At 44.7% G+C, this 16,409-nt stretch overlaps 1 protein-coding gene across 6 annotated transcripts in view; it reads left to right on the forward strand.

Annotated features, from left to right (window-relative positions):
- Positions 1-16,409, forward strand: part of CEP89 (centrosomal protein 89) — a 72,991-nt gene that overhangs the window by 16,159 nt on the left and 40,423 nt on the right. For 4 of the 6 annotated variants that reach the window (XM_045047192.1, XM_045047194.1, XM_045047196.1 and 1 more), the window contains 5 exons: positions 5,866-5,968; positions 7,147-7,175; positions 8,481-8,523; positions 9,998-10,222; positions 11,648-11,790. In XM_045047192.1, coding sequence (XP_044903127.1) covers positions 5,866-5,968; positions 7,147-7,175; positions 8,481-8,523; positions 9,998-10,222; positions 11,648-11,790 — 543 coding nt within the window. The remainder of the gene's footprint in view (positions 1-5,865; positions 5,969-7,146; positions 7,176-8,480; positions 8,524-9,997; positions 10,223-11,647; positions 11,791-16,409) is intronic. The other 2 variants (XM_045047193.1, XM_006941460.4) reach the window with 1 other exon arrangement.

A 16,409-nucleotide genomic window follows, 5' to 3' on the forward strand; every position in this document is an offset into this window, starting at 1 on the left:
CAAGGGATGGGAAGGAGCTCCCCCCTGCTTGCTTCTCCCTTTGAGGTCACTTGATTCTTCTGCCTGACACCTTGGTAGGGTCGTTCTTTGTCTCCACAGTTCAGTAACTTCACCAGAATTAATTGCGGTGTGTATTATTTTCTGTCCTTCTCTCCTAAACTTTAGTTTGTTATTTAATTCTTCAGACAGAGATTTTCCTCCCCCTTTTTTGTTTTCAGGGAACATTTCCTTCCCTATGTTAATGTTATCATCTATTTGTTTCATTCTCCTTTGGGAACACCAGTTATACATTTGTCGGCCATCTTTTGTTTGTCTTCCACGTCTGTTATGTTTTCTGTAGTCACTTGTCACTTTCTGTGATTTCCTCTGCATACTCTCCTCATCTCTCTGTCAGCTCTTTGTTGTGTGTTATTGCTTCTAGAAGTACAGCTTTTACCTCCTCTGTTTTAAATTTATTTTTCCTTTTGGTTTTTAGTTCTCCAAATTTACTTTTCACATCTTTTGTTACCTTATCACTTTTCTTGATCTCCTGTATCTCTTCTTTGGGTTCTTGATATCAGTGTGTGCTGTCCTTCATCTCTTGGAGAGACTAGAGGCTGGATTCTGGACAGTGAAGGCAGGCTCTCCACTGGTGTGTCCCTTTAGATTCTTCTCCCCTCACCTCTGCCCTATGGGAATGACTACTTCTCATGGGCCCATCTGTACCCTTGCTCTCATTGCAGCCATCAGAGCATCACTGTGGACCTTTGTGACTGTGATGCTTTGTGGTTTTACAAGGGTCTTCATGCCTGAAGCCTGAGGAGGTTCAGCAGCTTTTGGCATTTTCCTTCTGTTCCAGATTTCCTAGATTTGGTAGCTGTTTTCTGCCATTGACTAAACTTTTTTTTTCTTTTCTTTTTTGTCCCCCCCCCCCCCCCCCACCATTCTTCTGATTGCTTTCAGTAGGTTTTAAGGGAGGAGAGTGTAATCTAAATGCCTTGTTACCATTTCTGAGTAGAAATCATGGATAGGATGTTATTGAAGCTCTCCTGTCATCATTCTTGGTATAGTTGTGTTTGTGGATTTGCAGAGCATCTTGTCATAAAGTGCCATATATTCATTCACTTGTTCATTTATTCATCCAACCACCCACCAACAAACTGATATTTGAGTGTCTGCCATGTGCTTGGGTGGAAGCCCAGGGAGGAACCATTCATGCAGGGGTAAACCAGTTCTCTCTAGAAACTTGTGGAGGCCAGGGACTAGTGGACATTCTGCTGCTGCTGCTGTCAATGATGAGGAATGTCCCCCTTCTCTCTCCATAGTTTTCAATTTCTTTACATTTTTCTTTTTGTTACATAGGTAATGCATGAATACATGTTTCTTACAAAAGCTGTGGATAGTGCACTAAAGTGGCAGCCTGCCCTGAGACCCTGCTCTTATTCCAACCCTCCTCTCCTCTCCAGCAGTAGCCCCTGTGGCCACTTTGAAATCTGTGTCATTCTTTCAGCTGCAAAAATGGAATAGACAAACATAAGGTTTAAATAATAGACATTTAACTCTCTGACCTAACAAAGGCAAAGGGCAGGAGATTCTAATATTGCTTTACACACCTATAGAAAGCTGATGCCTGAGATACCCTTGGCCTCCTTTTTGTGGTCACCAGTGGATGTAGTGGGTCCTGGTCCCAAACCAGAAAGGAAGAAGCGGGGTAAGGGCCTTCTCATTATGTTGCTCTGTATTTATCAGGGAAGACATTTTTTTTCCAGAAATTTCCCAGCAGGAGTCTCATTGGTCACATGCCCGTCCCTTGACCAGTTACTGGCTCAGGGGAAGAGGAATCCATGCATCGTACCCTAGAGCTGAGTCCATTTTTACCAAACCAAATCAGGAATCTCTTAGCAAGGGAGAAAGGAGGGCGCTGATTACTGAGAGGCCAGTGCAGCAGTGCCTGCCTGCTGTGGCGAGACTCCTGCGGCCTCTGCATTTACCCACACATGCCCACGTGCAGATGGAGATACCCCCATTAGTTTATGTGCATGTGGATTAATGACTCTGCTCTACCAGTACAAGCTCCTCTGCACGAGCCTCATCCCCATCAGTAGCAGGAGAAGGCCGGATAGCAAGTAAGGCACAAGTCTTCACTCCAGCCAACGTGCAGAAGCCACCAAGAGAGTGAGCCCTGCTGTCTTCCATTGTAGGGTCTCCTCCATGCAGCAGGTGAGGAGGCATGGATTCCCAAGCCCTTCGTCCAGCATGTTGTTGGATCTCCAGAGGTCCTTCCACCTTGCAAAGCAGAATTGCCCCTTCCAGAGTTAGTTCTTGGTTCCCCGCATGTTCTTAGCACACCCTTGCCTTGACTTTCCTCCGAGGCGGGGCTTGCTGGACCCTCATGTTGCTCTACTTCTGATGAGCATATAATGCATCTCGGGTGGGCTTCTTCCCTTAGCATCACTGATGTGAGGCGAGGCATCTGGGAAGGTGGCCATGCCCCATGGGCTGGGCCCTGTGTCATCCAGGTTATCTCTGCTGGAGGCCAAGGAATAGTGGGGACCCCAACCCACTAGTAAGGTGTCACAGCCATCTCACTCTCGAAGCCACGGGAATCCACACTGCAGTTTCCTTGCTATGTTGGCAGGTTTCCTCCTCTGAGTAACAGAAGGCTTCTGACATCACAATCGGTTGTGCATGTTTTTGAACCTTATCTGCATGAAATTCCAGAACATGTATTCTTTTGCATCCAACCACGTTGTTACTTATGTATAAGCTTAAAGCTGTATCGTCCTGATAAATTGAAAATTTGGTCACTATAAAGTGAACATTTTTATCTCTAAAAATGTGTTTTGCTTTAACATCTGTTCTGACATTCTCCACGGTTTTTTTGATGTTTGCACGGTCCGTTTTTTTCCATCCTTTCATTTCAACCTTTCCCTATCCTGAGATTTATCTGTGTCTTGTAAAGAGCATATAGTTTTGTTTTTTTAATGTTTATTTATTTTTGAGAGAGAGAGGGAGAGAGACAGAGAGTAAGTGGGGGAGGGGCAAGAGAGAGAGGGAGACACAGAATCTGAAGCAGGCTCCAGGCTCTGAGCTGTCAGCACAGAGCCCAATGTGGGGCTCAAACTCATGAACCATGAGATTATGACCTGAGCCAAAGTCGGACACTTAACCAACCAAACCACCCAGGCGCCCCTTAAACAGCATATAGTTTTTTAAAACAAGTTTACTGAGATATAATTCACATACCACCCTATTCCTCCATTTATACACTGCAGCATGTACAGTTTTTGTTAAGCAGGTTTGCCCGATTTTTTCTTTGCCTTTTTACCGAAGCATTTAGTCCTTTTATATTTAAGGTATATATAGATATATTTGAATTTAACTTTGCCATCTTTATTTTTTCCATTTGTCCCTTTCTTCTTTTTTTTTTTTTTGTCTTCTCTTCTTTGAATTGATGATTTTTTTCAGTTCAGTTTCCTTCCCTCTACTAGCTTGCAAATTATACTTTTCCCCCCTAATGATTACCCCAGTAATTATAGCTTGTACACTTTCCTCTCTAAAATCTGGGGTGCCGGGCCGCCCAGGAAGAGAATGAAGGAGGCTAGTATATGTGCTGCAGGCAAATGAGGAAAGGCTGTTCCCGGCATCACTGAGGTCTGTGCTCCCACTGGGCTGGCCTGCCTCTTCCTTCCCTTTCTTCAATACCCAAACAAGTTTTGTTTTAATTACCAAGGAATTTAAGAAATTACTCAGGGGCACCTGAGTGGCTCAGTCGGTTAAGCGTCCGACTTCGGCTCAGGTCACGATCTCACGGTTCGTGGGTTCGAGCCCCGCATCGGGCTCTGTGCTGACAGCTCAGAGCCTGGAGCCTGTGTCAGATTCTGTGTCTCCCTCTCTCTCTGCCCCTCCCCCACTCGCACTCTGTCTCCCTCTGTCTCAAAAATAAATAAACATTAAAAAAAATTAAAAAGAAATTATTTAGATTCATACTTTTAAATTAGAGTGGCTTTTAGGATATGGTCACAAATTCTTTAGGCCTATTTATCAATGTATGAAATACTCACAGAGGTACATAGACCATAAACGTGCAGCCTGGTGAATCTTTACACAGCAGCTACCACCCAGATTAAAAAGAAAAGAACGACATTACTAGGACCCCAGGAGTTGCCCTTCGTGACCAAGAAGAGGCCACTGCTTCACCACTGCCTTGACTCCAAGAGCTGATTAGCTCCTAGAAAATCACCTTTCGATTATTTTTGCCTACTCTGAAAATGATGGATTTCGTCATTGCCCTATGTATTGTTTAGAACATTTGAGAGTCTTCTGTTGTGCGTGGCGGTAGCTGGCTCACTCTCATTGCTTTGTGACGCCCCGTGGTGCACCACTAACATTCAGTGACTTGCTTATTTTGCTGTGGCTCTTAGGAGCAGCGCTGCGGTAAACAGTCATACGTATACATACGTATTTCCAGTGGGCCTGTGCTGCTCACAGATGCTCATGTTCTGCATGGGTATAATCTAGGGCACACGTGGGGCAGCCTTAGCACTCGGAGACTAGTAGAGAGGCTGACATACGAAACCCCGTAGCACTTTCCCATCTCCCTGATAATAGTCAGCTAATAAATCTTTTTTTTTAATTTTTTAAAAATGTTTTATTTATTTTTGGAAGAGAGAGACAGAACATGAATGGGCGAGGGACAGAGAGAGAGGGAGACACAGAATCCAAAGTAGGCTCCAGGCTCTGAGCTGTCAGCACAGAGCCCGACGTGGAGCCCGAACTCACAGACCGTGAGATCATGACCTGAGCCGAAGCCGGACGCTCAACCGACTGAGCCACCCAGGCGTCCCACCTAACAAATCTTTGACAGGGTAAACAACGCCGTCGGTTCCCAAGAGATAAAACCCAAGAAGTCATTTCTTTTTTCTTTCTTCGAAATCTAAGTAGAGTGGGATACCTGTCTGCATCCTGAGCTGGGTCACCTTAGAGCCCTGCTCCCAGAGCCTGGTGGGCCGAACGGCCTTAGCTCCTGGCTCTGAAATGCCCCTTCTCGTGGACATCTCGCCCGTCAATGCTGCCACTTCTCTGTCAGCCTTGGGGACGGCCCTCCTGTGGTCTGCAGCACAGCAAAGCCCAGCTGACCACATGAGCACGATTCCACCGAAGAATCAGGATAGCAGAAGGGACCCCAGCCCAGAGGGCGCCCATCGTAGTTTGCTGTAGAAGACCTGGTCACCGCCCTTCCCCCTGAGCAGCCTCTGCTGCCAGGTGGGACTGTCTCACGCTCATCACGAGGTGGTCCCCCTCCTGTCCCACGCGTCTGTGAGGGTCAGCTCCGCAGCCCTGCCACCACTTATGATACCTACATAGGACGCCCTCACGGACAGTGGGGGGAGGCTTCCATTCTCTCAGGAAGCAGCATTTACAGTGGACTCAGAGCCAGCAGGTGTAGCGGACCTCTATCCCAAACGGTGGCCTGGATGAGGATTCTCCTCATCACGGTTGGCAGCGCTCGGCCCACGTACAGATGAATAACACACCATCAGCACCCGGGTAGGGTGGCACTGGGTGCTGTGCCGGGCAAGCCGGGTGCAACCCCCCTTCCTGGGTTGGCCCCTGGCAGGAGTGAGGAAGATGGGCACCCGGGCAGAGTGAGTGGGATGCGAAGCTCGCCGTGGCCGGAGCATCATTTGGGTGGCATTGCCTTCGCTACCAGGCTTTTCCCGGGGGACCTGACGTTCCATCCAGTCCTGCCCGGTGTCGTCCTTTTGTCTCAGAGTGGGAAGTGGCAGCAGAGGAGGTGTGGAATAAGACGCTTGCGTTTGTTCGGAGGAAGTTTGGTACAGATGGCACTCACCACACGTTCTTTTTGTCTTTTGTAACAAAAAGGTTCCGTTGTCACATACGGTGGACAGTGAAGATGAGGAAAATATTTCTGAGCAAGATGAGTTTCCAGGCTCACCTCATACACCACGGCGTACACAAGAAATAGGTAAAAAAAAAAAAAAAAAAAAAAAAAAAAAAAAAAAAACAGAAAAACATTTTGTGGCAATAAATATTGGTTAATGTTTCGAACCTAGAGCCATTGCACCCCTATACCATGCTTCTGTGATTCTAAGTAGGAATGTTCAGAGTTTTGTTTTCACTGGAGATGCGTTATTCCTTGGCCGGTGGCCTGGGCGTTAGGTTGTCTTGAACGTACAAGGTGCTCACTTTGGAGTCCGTTCTGTCCTGTCAGTTCTGTTCGCCGTGAGCGGACAGACGCGGGGGAGGAGAAGGTTGAGAAGGGCGCTGAGGGGGGCTGCAGAGGCAGCACAGTGCTGGAGAGCAGTTACCGCTGCGGCCCGAGAAGGTGGCTGGCACAATAGGCTCTGTTAGGCCGGACTCCAAAGGACAAGGTGGGATTTTGTCGCATGCCCCAGTCTAGGCTGCCCCAGGACATCTGATGGAAAGTTTAGTTACAAATAGTGGGTCAGTATTGTTCAAGTGCTGGTAATTGTAATAAACCAGGAAATAGATTTACAGTCCTTTGTGTATCTTTAAGCACTTTTGTCTGTCTTTCTGAATTCTATTAGTTCTAATTTATTTTCATCCAGTTATTTCTGCTCTGTAAATTGACTGTAGAAAGCTAAGAACAACCGACTTTTCACTACAACAAAGGGTGCGGGCACCCTAGGGCATAAGATTACCTTCCCCAGGAAGTACCTTAATCACAAATGTGTATTTGTAAATTAAAAGTGATTACTGGGCAAGATTTGCTTTCCTCTGTATCACCGAGGCAGTTTGCTTCAAAGAACAACTATTTGACTGGTCAGATGCTACTTGCAGGCAGAGGGGAGTCAAGCCTCAGCACCTTTGGGTGGCACATGTAGAGAGAAGAGGGGATGGGGCGGTGTTGGAAAGGTAGGGGCGGCTCAGAGTCACTCCGAGGAGTTTGGCCTCGGTTCTGCAACCATGTGAGCCAAGGGGGTGCTCCGGAATTAACAGGATAAGGAGAGAAGCAGGTGGGTCAGGCCCCCTGCCTTGCGGGGGGGGGGGGGGGGTTGGGGGGGGGCACTTGTTCATCTCATCGGTAGAAGCCAGGCTCCCGTGATCATGCTCTGGTGAGTTGTCAGATGTCTTTACCTGCTTTTAAAACGTTTTCCTCTCCCTCTCTCTTCTTTTAATCAGATGGCAAACCTTCGGTTCTGAATTTAACGGTAAGATTCATTTCTTTTCTTTTTTTTTTTTTTAATTCTTAATGTTTATTTGTTATTGAGAGAGAGAGAGACAGAGCTTGAGCATGGGAGGGGCAGAGAGACAGGAGAAGACACAGAAGGATTCATTTTTTTAAAAACCAGTTTTCTTGGGGCGCCTGGGTGGCGCAGTTGGTTAAGCGTCCGACTTCAGCCAGGTCACGATCTCGCGGTCCGTGAGTTCAAGCCCCGCATCAGGCTCTGGGCTGATGGCTCAGAGCCTGGAGCCTGTTTCCGATTCTGTGTCTCCCTCTCTCTCTGCCCCTCCCCCGTTCATGCTCTGTCTCTCTCTGTCCCAAAAATAAAATAAAACGTTGAAAAAAAAATTTAAAAAAAAAAAGTTTTCTCAATAAATAGAATTTCCACCATAATTTTAAACAACTTTTGTGATTTGTAGGGGGGATAGCTTCCCTTACGAGTCCTTTCCCATTAAATGTTTTTTTTTTAAATACTTTTGAAACCTGAAGAAACTCCTATTTTCCATGGTTTAAAAATGAATGTAACATTTTGAGAGGTTAGGAATGAATAGATGATAACAAATTTGCAAGCATGGAAATAGGGTTTTGTTTTTTCTTTTTTACAAACATGGAAATAGTTTTAACTTAGGTTTAAATCCTCCGATGCCATAGGAATGTAAAAACTAAAGATTTCTCAGTAGAGTTCATTTTATAACCTTATCTACTTTTTCGGCAGAAATTAGAAACTTAATATCAGATCGATGTGTATTGGAAAAATGAGCAAAAGGTCAAAGCCTTCCCTTTCCTCTAAATTTTGGGCCAAAAAGGAAGATCCTTCGCTTTCCTCAGCACTTTGGAAATGCGCTTCTCTGCAGCCAGTGGGGTCTTTTTGCTTTTCCCAAGGAAGAAGAACCCAGTTAGAGTGCCCTCTAACTGGTCGGCACCCGCAGCCCCATCTTGTGTTTCCAAACTTGAACTGACGGCCTGTCCCTCATGAGACCTACATGTGAAAACATGGTGGCTGAACTCACAGGGGAGAGTCGGGAAGAAAGCCCGAACAGGACCTCCTTTACTGCCTCCTAGGAGGCACCAGGAGGGGAAGACCCTTAAGGTTTAAGATGCAGCTAAAAGAAACAATGGATATTAGAGTTTCTAAAGCTGCAGCAGGCTACAAAGTGCCTGCTCCAGGAGCCAAAGTGCAGGGAAAGAAGCGTATTTAATTACGTGATAGACAAAAACCCAGCTGCTCGTGCCAGTCTGTTTTTAGGAGATGCTAAGTACTCTTAATTCAGTACTGTGTTTCCTTCCCTAGGATGAAAAACCACCATTATGTGAAAAGCCTCCACCGTCCCCAGGTATTTGCCTTTTAAATTTAATTATAGTGAACACCTTATTATTGTAGAGGTTACCCAGAATTATCTTGTCTAAAATAAAAGTCACTTCTTTCCCCCATACAAGCTGTTGCTTCTGTCCCATTACTGTGTTTGGGAAGAGGAGGCACCTGTTGATCTTCCACCTGTGCCCTAAAAGAGAGGGTCCAAGTGTTCAGACGTTGAATGGTGGGTGGATGTCGCCTGGGGATGTGCTCAGGCACTGGGAGGCCAGTGTTTGCAAATCGGGGCCACTTTGTGTCCCCGCCGCCTGCCAGGGCAAGGCACAGGCCGGGAAGCTGCCACCTTTTCTAGCTGACCTTTCCTGGCATGTTTTCAGCTGTAGTCTCCATCTGCCATCCAGTCTCCAATGTGTTATTTCTGAGATGCCTCCGAGTTGCCCTCTTGTTTTCAGTGCACCTGCAGAGTTACTCATTTCTTAGACTTCCCTTTCATGTTCTAGCGACTGGATATGCATGTATCAGGGGTCAGGGAGGCTATCTGGAGCCACCAGTCCTTCCGCTAGCCCTTGCCTGCCCCCTGGGGTGTGTGCCAAGCCACAGTGTGGAGCCACTGGCCCTCCCACTCTGGTCGCCCCACCTCCAACTCCGCTTCTGTCTCTAGCCTCTCTCCATTCGGAGGCGTGCCCTGGACCAGGGAGCACATTGCAGTCCTTAACCTCCTGTGACCTCCGTGAGCATCTCTCTGCACGGAACGTCGCTCTGTGTTCTCCCCCAGTCTCTCTTGCTACTCCTTCTTAAAATCCTTCGTGACCTCTGGCTTCTCCTCTCCCTGGTGCCCACAGGCTGGTGGCTCCTCCGTCTCTCCAGCTGAGTCCGCCTTCCGAGTGGTGCTGTGTCCTAAACTGAGCTTGACTTACCCGATGCATCTGTGTCTCTTGTCGGGCTGAGTGTCTTTCAAGCCGCAGGTCTTGGTAGCCCTCCTTGATTTGCCCTCACTGCCCACACCTGGTCAGCTCTGGGCCTGTCCCTCTCTCGTATGTCCCTTCCTCTCTGCCCTCGCTCTGGGGCCCTCTGGCCTCCCTGCCTCTGGACTGGACCTCATTCCTGTTCACTTTCTTCACTGCTGGCCCCAGAGGCTCATGTGAGAATAGAGCCTCTTCCTTTTCACACCTCTGCCTAAAAACCTTTTCTGGCTCCTGGCAGCCTGCAGGACAGAACCCCTACTTTACACATTATGATATGCAAGGGCCCCCCTCGGCTCCTGCCTCTCTCCCTGTGGCTTACTGTGGCCTCAACAGACTCTTTCTTGTGTAGGCCGTTTCTTGTGTACACTCTTTCTTGTGTAGGCCGTTCTCTTTGCAGGGACTGAAGAACACAGCGTGAGGCTGGACGTGAAGAAGTGACTCACATGGTTTTGGAGATAAAGTCTCTTATAATTTTGATGTAAAATTGTAAAAACCAATATTTAAAAAAACTTTTTCCCTGTACCTTTCCAGATATAACCGGTAGAGCACGGCAGAGATGTTTAGAAATAACCAAAGAGAAGTTCCAGGAAATAAAAGAAGAAAACTTGCATCTAAGCAATGCAAATCAAACCCTTACTCTTGAACTTAACATAGTAAAACAAGCATTGAAAGAACTACAGTTAAAACTGAAAAGAACAGAAAAAGAAAATCGAAAGTTGAAAGAGGCTAAGAAAGCATCCTCTCAGGAAGGTGGGGGTAACTACACTGCTCTTTTATTAAAGGAACAAACAAGAATTCACTTATTTTCTCATTTATTTGAAAGTTACTATTTTCTGTTGTAATATTTACTGATGTTAATGTTTTTATTGTATTACAATATTTAAGGTTCTGTTTTTTTAAGTTTATTTATTTTGAAAGAGAGAAGAGAGAAACAGCACGTGAGCTGGGGAGTGGCAGACAGAGAGAGAATCCCAAGCAGGCTCTGCAACTGTCATCACAGAGCCCAATGCAGGGCTCGAACCCACAACTGTGAGATCATGATCTGAGCCAAGATCAAGAGTTGGACTGAGCCAGGGGCACCTGGGTGGCTCAGTTGGTTAAGCGTCCAATTTTGGCTCAAGTCATGATCTCACAGTTCAAGAGTTCGAGCCCCGCATCAGGCTCTGTGCTGACAGCTCAGATTCTGTCACAGATCCTGTGTCTCCCTCTCTCTTTGCCCCTCCCCTGCTTGTGCTCTCTCTCTCTTTCTCTCAAAAATAAATAAACGTTAAAAAAAACAGATTTGGACTGAACCACCCAGGCATTCCCTGAGGCATATATTTATTTCTACAGCTTTATATTATTTGTGCTGTTACTTTGTGGAATCTATTTTCTTTTCTTTTCTTTTCTTTTCTTTTCTATTCTTTTCTTCTTTTCTTTTTGTTTTGTTTTTTGAGAGAGAGAGAGAGAGAGAGAGAGAGAGAGAGAGAGAGCAAGAGAGCGTGAGCAGGAGAGAGGGGCAAAGAGAGGGAGAGAATCTTCAGGGCTTGATCTCATGACTGTCATATCATGTCCCAAGTGAAAATTAAAAGTTGAATGCTCAACCAGCTAAGCCACCCAAGCACCCCTGGAATCTCTTCTGTTATGCTTTCTAAAAGGATATGGGGCGCCTGGGTGGCGCAGTCGGTTAAGCGTCCGACTTCAGCCAGGTCATGATCTTGCGGTCTGTGAGTTCAAGCCCCGCGTCAGGCTCTGGGCTGATGGCTCAGAGCCTGGAGCCTGTTTCCGATTCTGTGTCTCTCTCTCTCTCTGCCCCTCCCCCGTTCATGCTCTGTCTCTCTCTGTCCCAAAAATAAATAAACGTTGCAAAAAAAAAATTTAAAAGGATATTGCTATTCTATGGGAAGGTTATTAGTTCTAATAAATTTTACATTTATTTTATGTATATCATTTCAAACAATGACTTTTGCTTTCTACAGTTTTCATTTTACTTTAATTGTACATGCATAAACATCCAAAACACCGTTGACTCTTCAGTGTTAAAAAAACTTTGTAACTTTTATTCATTAATACCTATATATCTGTCCTCCACTGCCTCTTGTGAGCCTAAAGAGAAAAAAGAGCAGATTATAATTTATATAAAATCTTGATCAATTTGATGTAAGTTCTTCTAATATTAAATTCTTTTTTTTTCCCCCATAGTCGCTGCACCTGAACTACTTTGTCTAAGGAAACAGGCTCAAGAATTAGTGGATGAAAATGATGGGTTGAAAATGACTGTCCATCGTTTGAATGTAGAACTGAGTAGATATCAGACAAAATTCAGGCATTTATCCAAGGAAGAGGTAATGTTTTCAATTTTAAAATATCAGTTTTCTGATTTTTTATTTTTCAGCCTTTGCTGTTGAATTGCTTTCCATTCTTGAAGGGTTCATTTTTTTTTTTTTTAATGTTTATTTATTCTTGAGACAGAGACAGAGCGTGAACAGGGGAGGGGCAGAGAAAGAGAGAGACACACACACAGAATCTGAAACAGGCTTCAGGCTCTGAGCTGTCAGCACAGAGCCTGATGCGGGGCTCGAACCCATGAACTGTAAGATCACGACCTGAGCCGAAGTCGGACACTTAATCAACTAAGCCACCCAGGTGCCCCGAAGGGTTCATATTTACTATTATTTGGTGTAAAATGGCACATCCAAAGCACAGTCTTTCGGGGGACCTTTCTATGTCCTCCCTTCTGCCCTTCCTTCCCCTCCCCCTTTCTCAAAACAAAAAGCCATAAAGGTTCTTTGTAAAGAAAATTTGGGGACAATACAAAAGTAAATAAAGGAGTAAAAGTCCTTGTCTTCGGCTCCATTCTCAGTCCTGTTCCTCCAGGGTATAGCTGTTGTCTCTTGGTGTACAAACTTTGGAAAGAAAGCAGACTAGTTTTCACAGGTCCCCCAAATCACCTGGCTCTCATAGCCAATGGGACTTGTGCTCATGATTCGCACAGGACTAGCAAGCAAAGCATCAGTTCTGAAATAGGGATGGTGCACACAGGTGCGGCTACTCACTGGGCTCAGCACAGGGGGAGCAGGCAAAACACCCACCTCCCACTTTTCCCTGGAAGGGGTTTGACCTCCTACTTTCCCAGCTGCTGCCTGAGGTCTGGCTTCCAATCAGCCTGCATCTGGGTGCTAAATACAGCCTTCCCTTTTGGGAAATTAACGAGTCTTGGTATGCCCTCAACTACTGGGAGCCACTAAGAACAAAGACAGTGGCTTGGACAATCACAGAGTTTTGAGAGGCAACCAGGAGCTCAGGCCAGGCTGATTGATGAGGCTCATCTCTTATACCGGACCGGTCTGTCAAAACTGGGAGAGGTAGGCTGTTTTTCCTAATGTACAGAAACCAACACAGAGAGTCCAGGAAGATGCAGGAAAAAGGGAGTATGTTCCAAACAAAAAAGATCAGATACTGATTTTAATGAAGTACAGGTAAGTGATTTACTCAATAGTTCAAAATAACAGTGATAAAGATGCTCACTGAGGTCCAGAGAGCATGAACAAAGTGAGCATTTCAACGAAGAAATAGAAAAAAATGTAAAAGTACCAGACAGAAAGCATAGAGCTGAAGACTACAATAACTGAACCAAAAAATTCAATAGAGGGGTTCAACAACAAACTAGAGCAAGTGGAAGAAAGAATCGGTGAAGCTGAAGACATGGCAGCGTAATTCATCCTATCAGAGAAGCAAAAAGAAAATGAAAAAGAGTGATGGGACCCTATCAAGTGGATTACAGGGGTCCCAGAAGGAGGAGAGAGAGAAAGGGACAGAAAGCTTATTTAAATAATGGCTGAAAACTTCCCTAACCTGGGGAGGGAAACAGACCTCCAGATCTAGGAAGTTCAGAGAGTTCCAAATAAGAAGAACCCAAAGACACCCACCAAAACACATTATAATTAATCTGTCAAAAGTTAAAGACAAGGAAAGAATCTTAAAAACAGCAGAGAGAAAAATAACTTATGACACACAAGGGAACTCCCAGAAGAATATCAGCAGATGTTTCAGCAGAAACTTTGCAGGCCAGGAGGGTGTAGCACAGTGTATTCAAAAACAAAACAAAACAAAAACTGCCAACCAAGAGTACTCTACCTGACAAAGCTGGACAAAGAGTTTTCCATACAAGCATAAGCTTAAGGAGTTCATCACCACTAAACTGGCCTTAAACATACTTTTCTAAGCTAAAATAAAGAGGCAACTTAGTAATAAGAAAACACATAAAAGAACTAATAATTGAATTCAGTAAATTTGCAAAATCAATACAAAAATATAGAAAAAACAGTTGTGTTTCTAGACACTAACAACAAAGTATTGGGAAGAGGAATTAAGGGGGAAAAATCCCATTTATAATAGCATCAAAAATAATAAAATGCTTTGGAATAAATTTACAAAGGAGGTGAAAGATAAAACCCAAAACCATAAAACATACAGATGAAAGAAATTAAAGTCACAAATAAATGGAAAGATTTTCTGTGCTTATAGATTGGAAGAATTAATAGTTAAAATGTCCATACTAGCCAAAGTGATCTACAGATTCAGTGCAGTACCTTTCAAAATCCTGATGGCAATTTTCACAGAAATAAATGGCATTATTTCACAGAAATAAAATTTGTGTGGAGTCACAAAAGACCCTCAATAGCCAAAGCAGTCTTGAGAAAGAAGAACAAAATCTGGAGACATCACACCTCCTGATTTTAAGCTACTACAAAGCCATAGTAACCAAAACAGTATGGTATTGGCATAAAAACAAACACACAGACTAATGGAACAGAACTGAGGGCCTAGAAATAAACCCATGTATATATGCTCAGTTTGTTTTTGACAAAGGAGCCAAGAATATGCTATGAGGAAAGGACATTCTCTTCGATAAATGATTGGAAAAACCAGATGTCCACATCCAAAAGAATGAAACTGGGCCCCTAGCTTACACCACACCCCAAAATCAACTCAAAATAAATTAAGGACTTGAGCATAAGACCTGAAATCATAAATCTCCTTGACATCAGTCTTGGTGATGGTTTTTTGGATTTGACGCCCAAAACAAAAATAAACCAGTGAGGCTACATCAAACTTGTCAGCAAAGGAAACCATCAACAAAATGAAAAGGCAGCCTATGGAACGAGAAAATATTTGCAAACCACATATCCAATAAAGGATTAATGCCCCCCAAATACAAGGAATTCCTACAGCTCAAAAGCACAAAAATAAATAGCTTAAAAACGAGCAAAGGACCTCAATAGCCATTTTTCCAAAGAAGAGCTACAAGTGACCCACAGTGCTCAGCACCACTCACCAGCAGTGAAATGCAAAGTAAAGTCCTAATGAGCTGTCATCTCACCTGTTAGCATGTCTATTATTAAAAAGACAAGAGACAGCAAGTGTGAGGTGTGGAGAAAAGGGAACCCTCATGCACTGTCACAAGTTAATTTGTGCAGCCACTGTGGAGGGCAGTATGGAAGTTCCTCAAGAAACTAAAAATAGAGCCCCTATATGATTCAGCAATTCCACTTCTGGGTATATGTCCAAAGGCAACAAGGTCACTGTCTTGAAGAGATGTCTGTGCTTTGATGTTTGTTGAAGCATTGTTCACAACAGCCAAGATATGGACACAGCCTACGTGTCTCCACGGATGAATGGATAAAGAAAATGTAATGTATATGCAAAAATGTGTGTGTATGTGAGAGAGAGAGAGAGAAAGAGAGAGAGATCTATGTATCTCACTCTTGATTTGGGCTCAGGTCATGATTCCTGGGTCATGGGATGGAACCCTGTGCTAGCTCCACCCTGTGCATGAGGCCTGCTTGAGATTCTCTCTCTCCCCTTCTCTCTCCCTCTGCCCCCTCCCTCACTCATGCTCGCTCGCTCGCTCTCTCTCTCTCTCAAAATACAATACAATATCATGGTGGAATATTAGTCAGCGTTACAAGAGAAGGTAGTGCTGCTCTTTGCAACAACATAGATGAACATGGAGAGCATTCTAAGTGAATTAAGACAGACAAATACTGCATAGTATGACTTCTGTGTGGAATCTTAAAAAAAAAAAAAAGCAGGTCAAACTTAACAGAAACAGTAGAGTGGTGGTTGCCATGGGCTGGGGGCTGGAGGAAATGGGAGAGGCTGGGGTATAATCTTTCAGTTGTAAGACGAGTAAGATCTAAGGATTAATGGATAACATGATGATTATAGTTGATAACGCTGTGTTGTATAATTGAAATTTGTTAAGAGAATAGAACTAGTGTTTTCCTTTTAAAAAAAGGTAAATACATGAGGTGATGGGTGTGTAATTAGCTTGGTGATGGGAATGCTTTCACAATGGAGGCATACAGAAAGAAGAAAGCAGACTCGTTTTTTCTTTAAAAGGGGGATTACAGAATTCGATAAACTCACTGAGCAGAGCACTGTGTTAGATGCCGTGAGGAGCAAAAAGGAGCCAGAAGGTCAGATCCTTGCCCTTAGAGAATAGTGCACGTGAGGGGTGTGTGGGGGCGGGTTGGGGGTTCTGACATGTCAGGATGTGCCGCTGACTGTCCCCTGCTGGGATCAGGATAGGAAGCCAGAGAGGACACCTGTTCTCATGTGGTTCCTGAGAATTCAGGGCAGCTCCACAAGCTTCTGATTTTGTTTGTTAATTTTTTTTAATGTTTATGTATTTTTGAGAGAGAGAGCACAGGGGAGGGGCAGGGAGAGAAGAGATGGAGAATCCCAAGCAGGCTCTGCACTGACAGCCCAGAGCCCAATGCAGGGCTTGAACCCACAAACTGTGAGATCATGACCTGAGCCGAGGTCGGGCACTTAACCCAGGTGCCCTGGTTTTCTTTTTAAAGTAAGACTTAAGTTTACATTTTGCAATAACAGCTTTGAGATTCACATAGTCACCAGTTCACCCATATAAAGTGTACAATTCAGGGGTACCTGGCTG

This window comes from Felis catus, chromosome E2 (genome assembly GCF_018350175.1).
Source record: "Felis catus isolate Fca126 chromosome E2, F.catus_Fca126_mat1.0, whole genome shotgun sequence".
Taxonomy (NCBI): Eukaryota; Metazoa; Chordata; class Mammalia; order Carnivora; family Felidae; genus Felis; species Felis catus.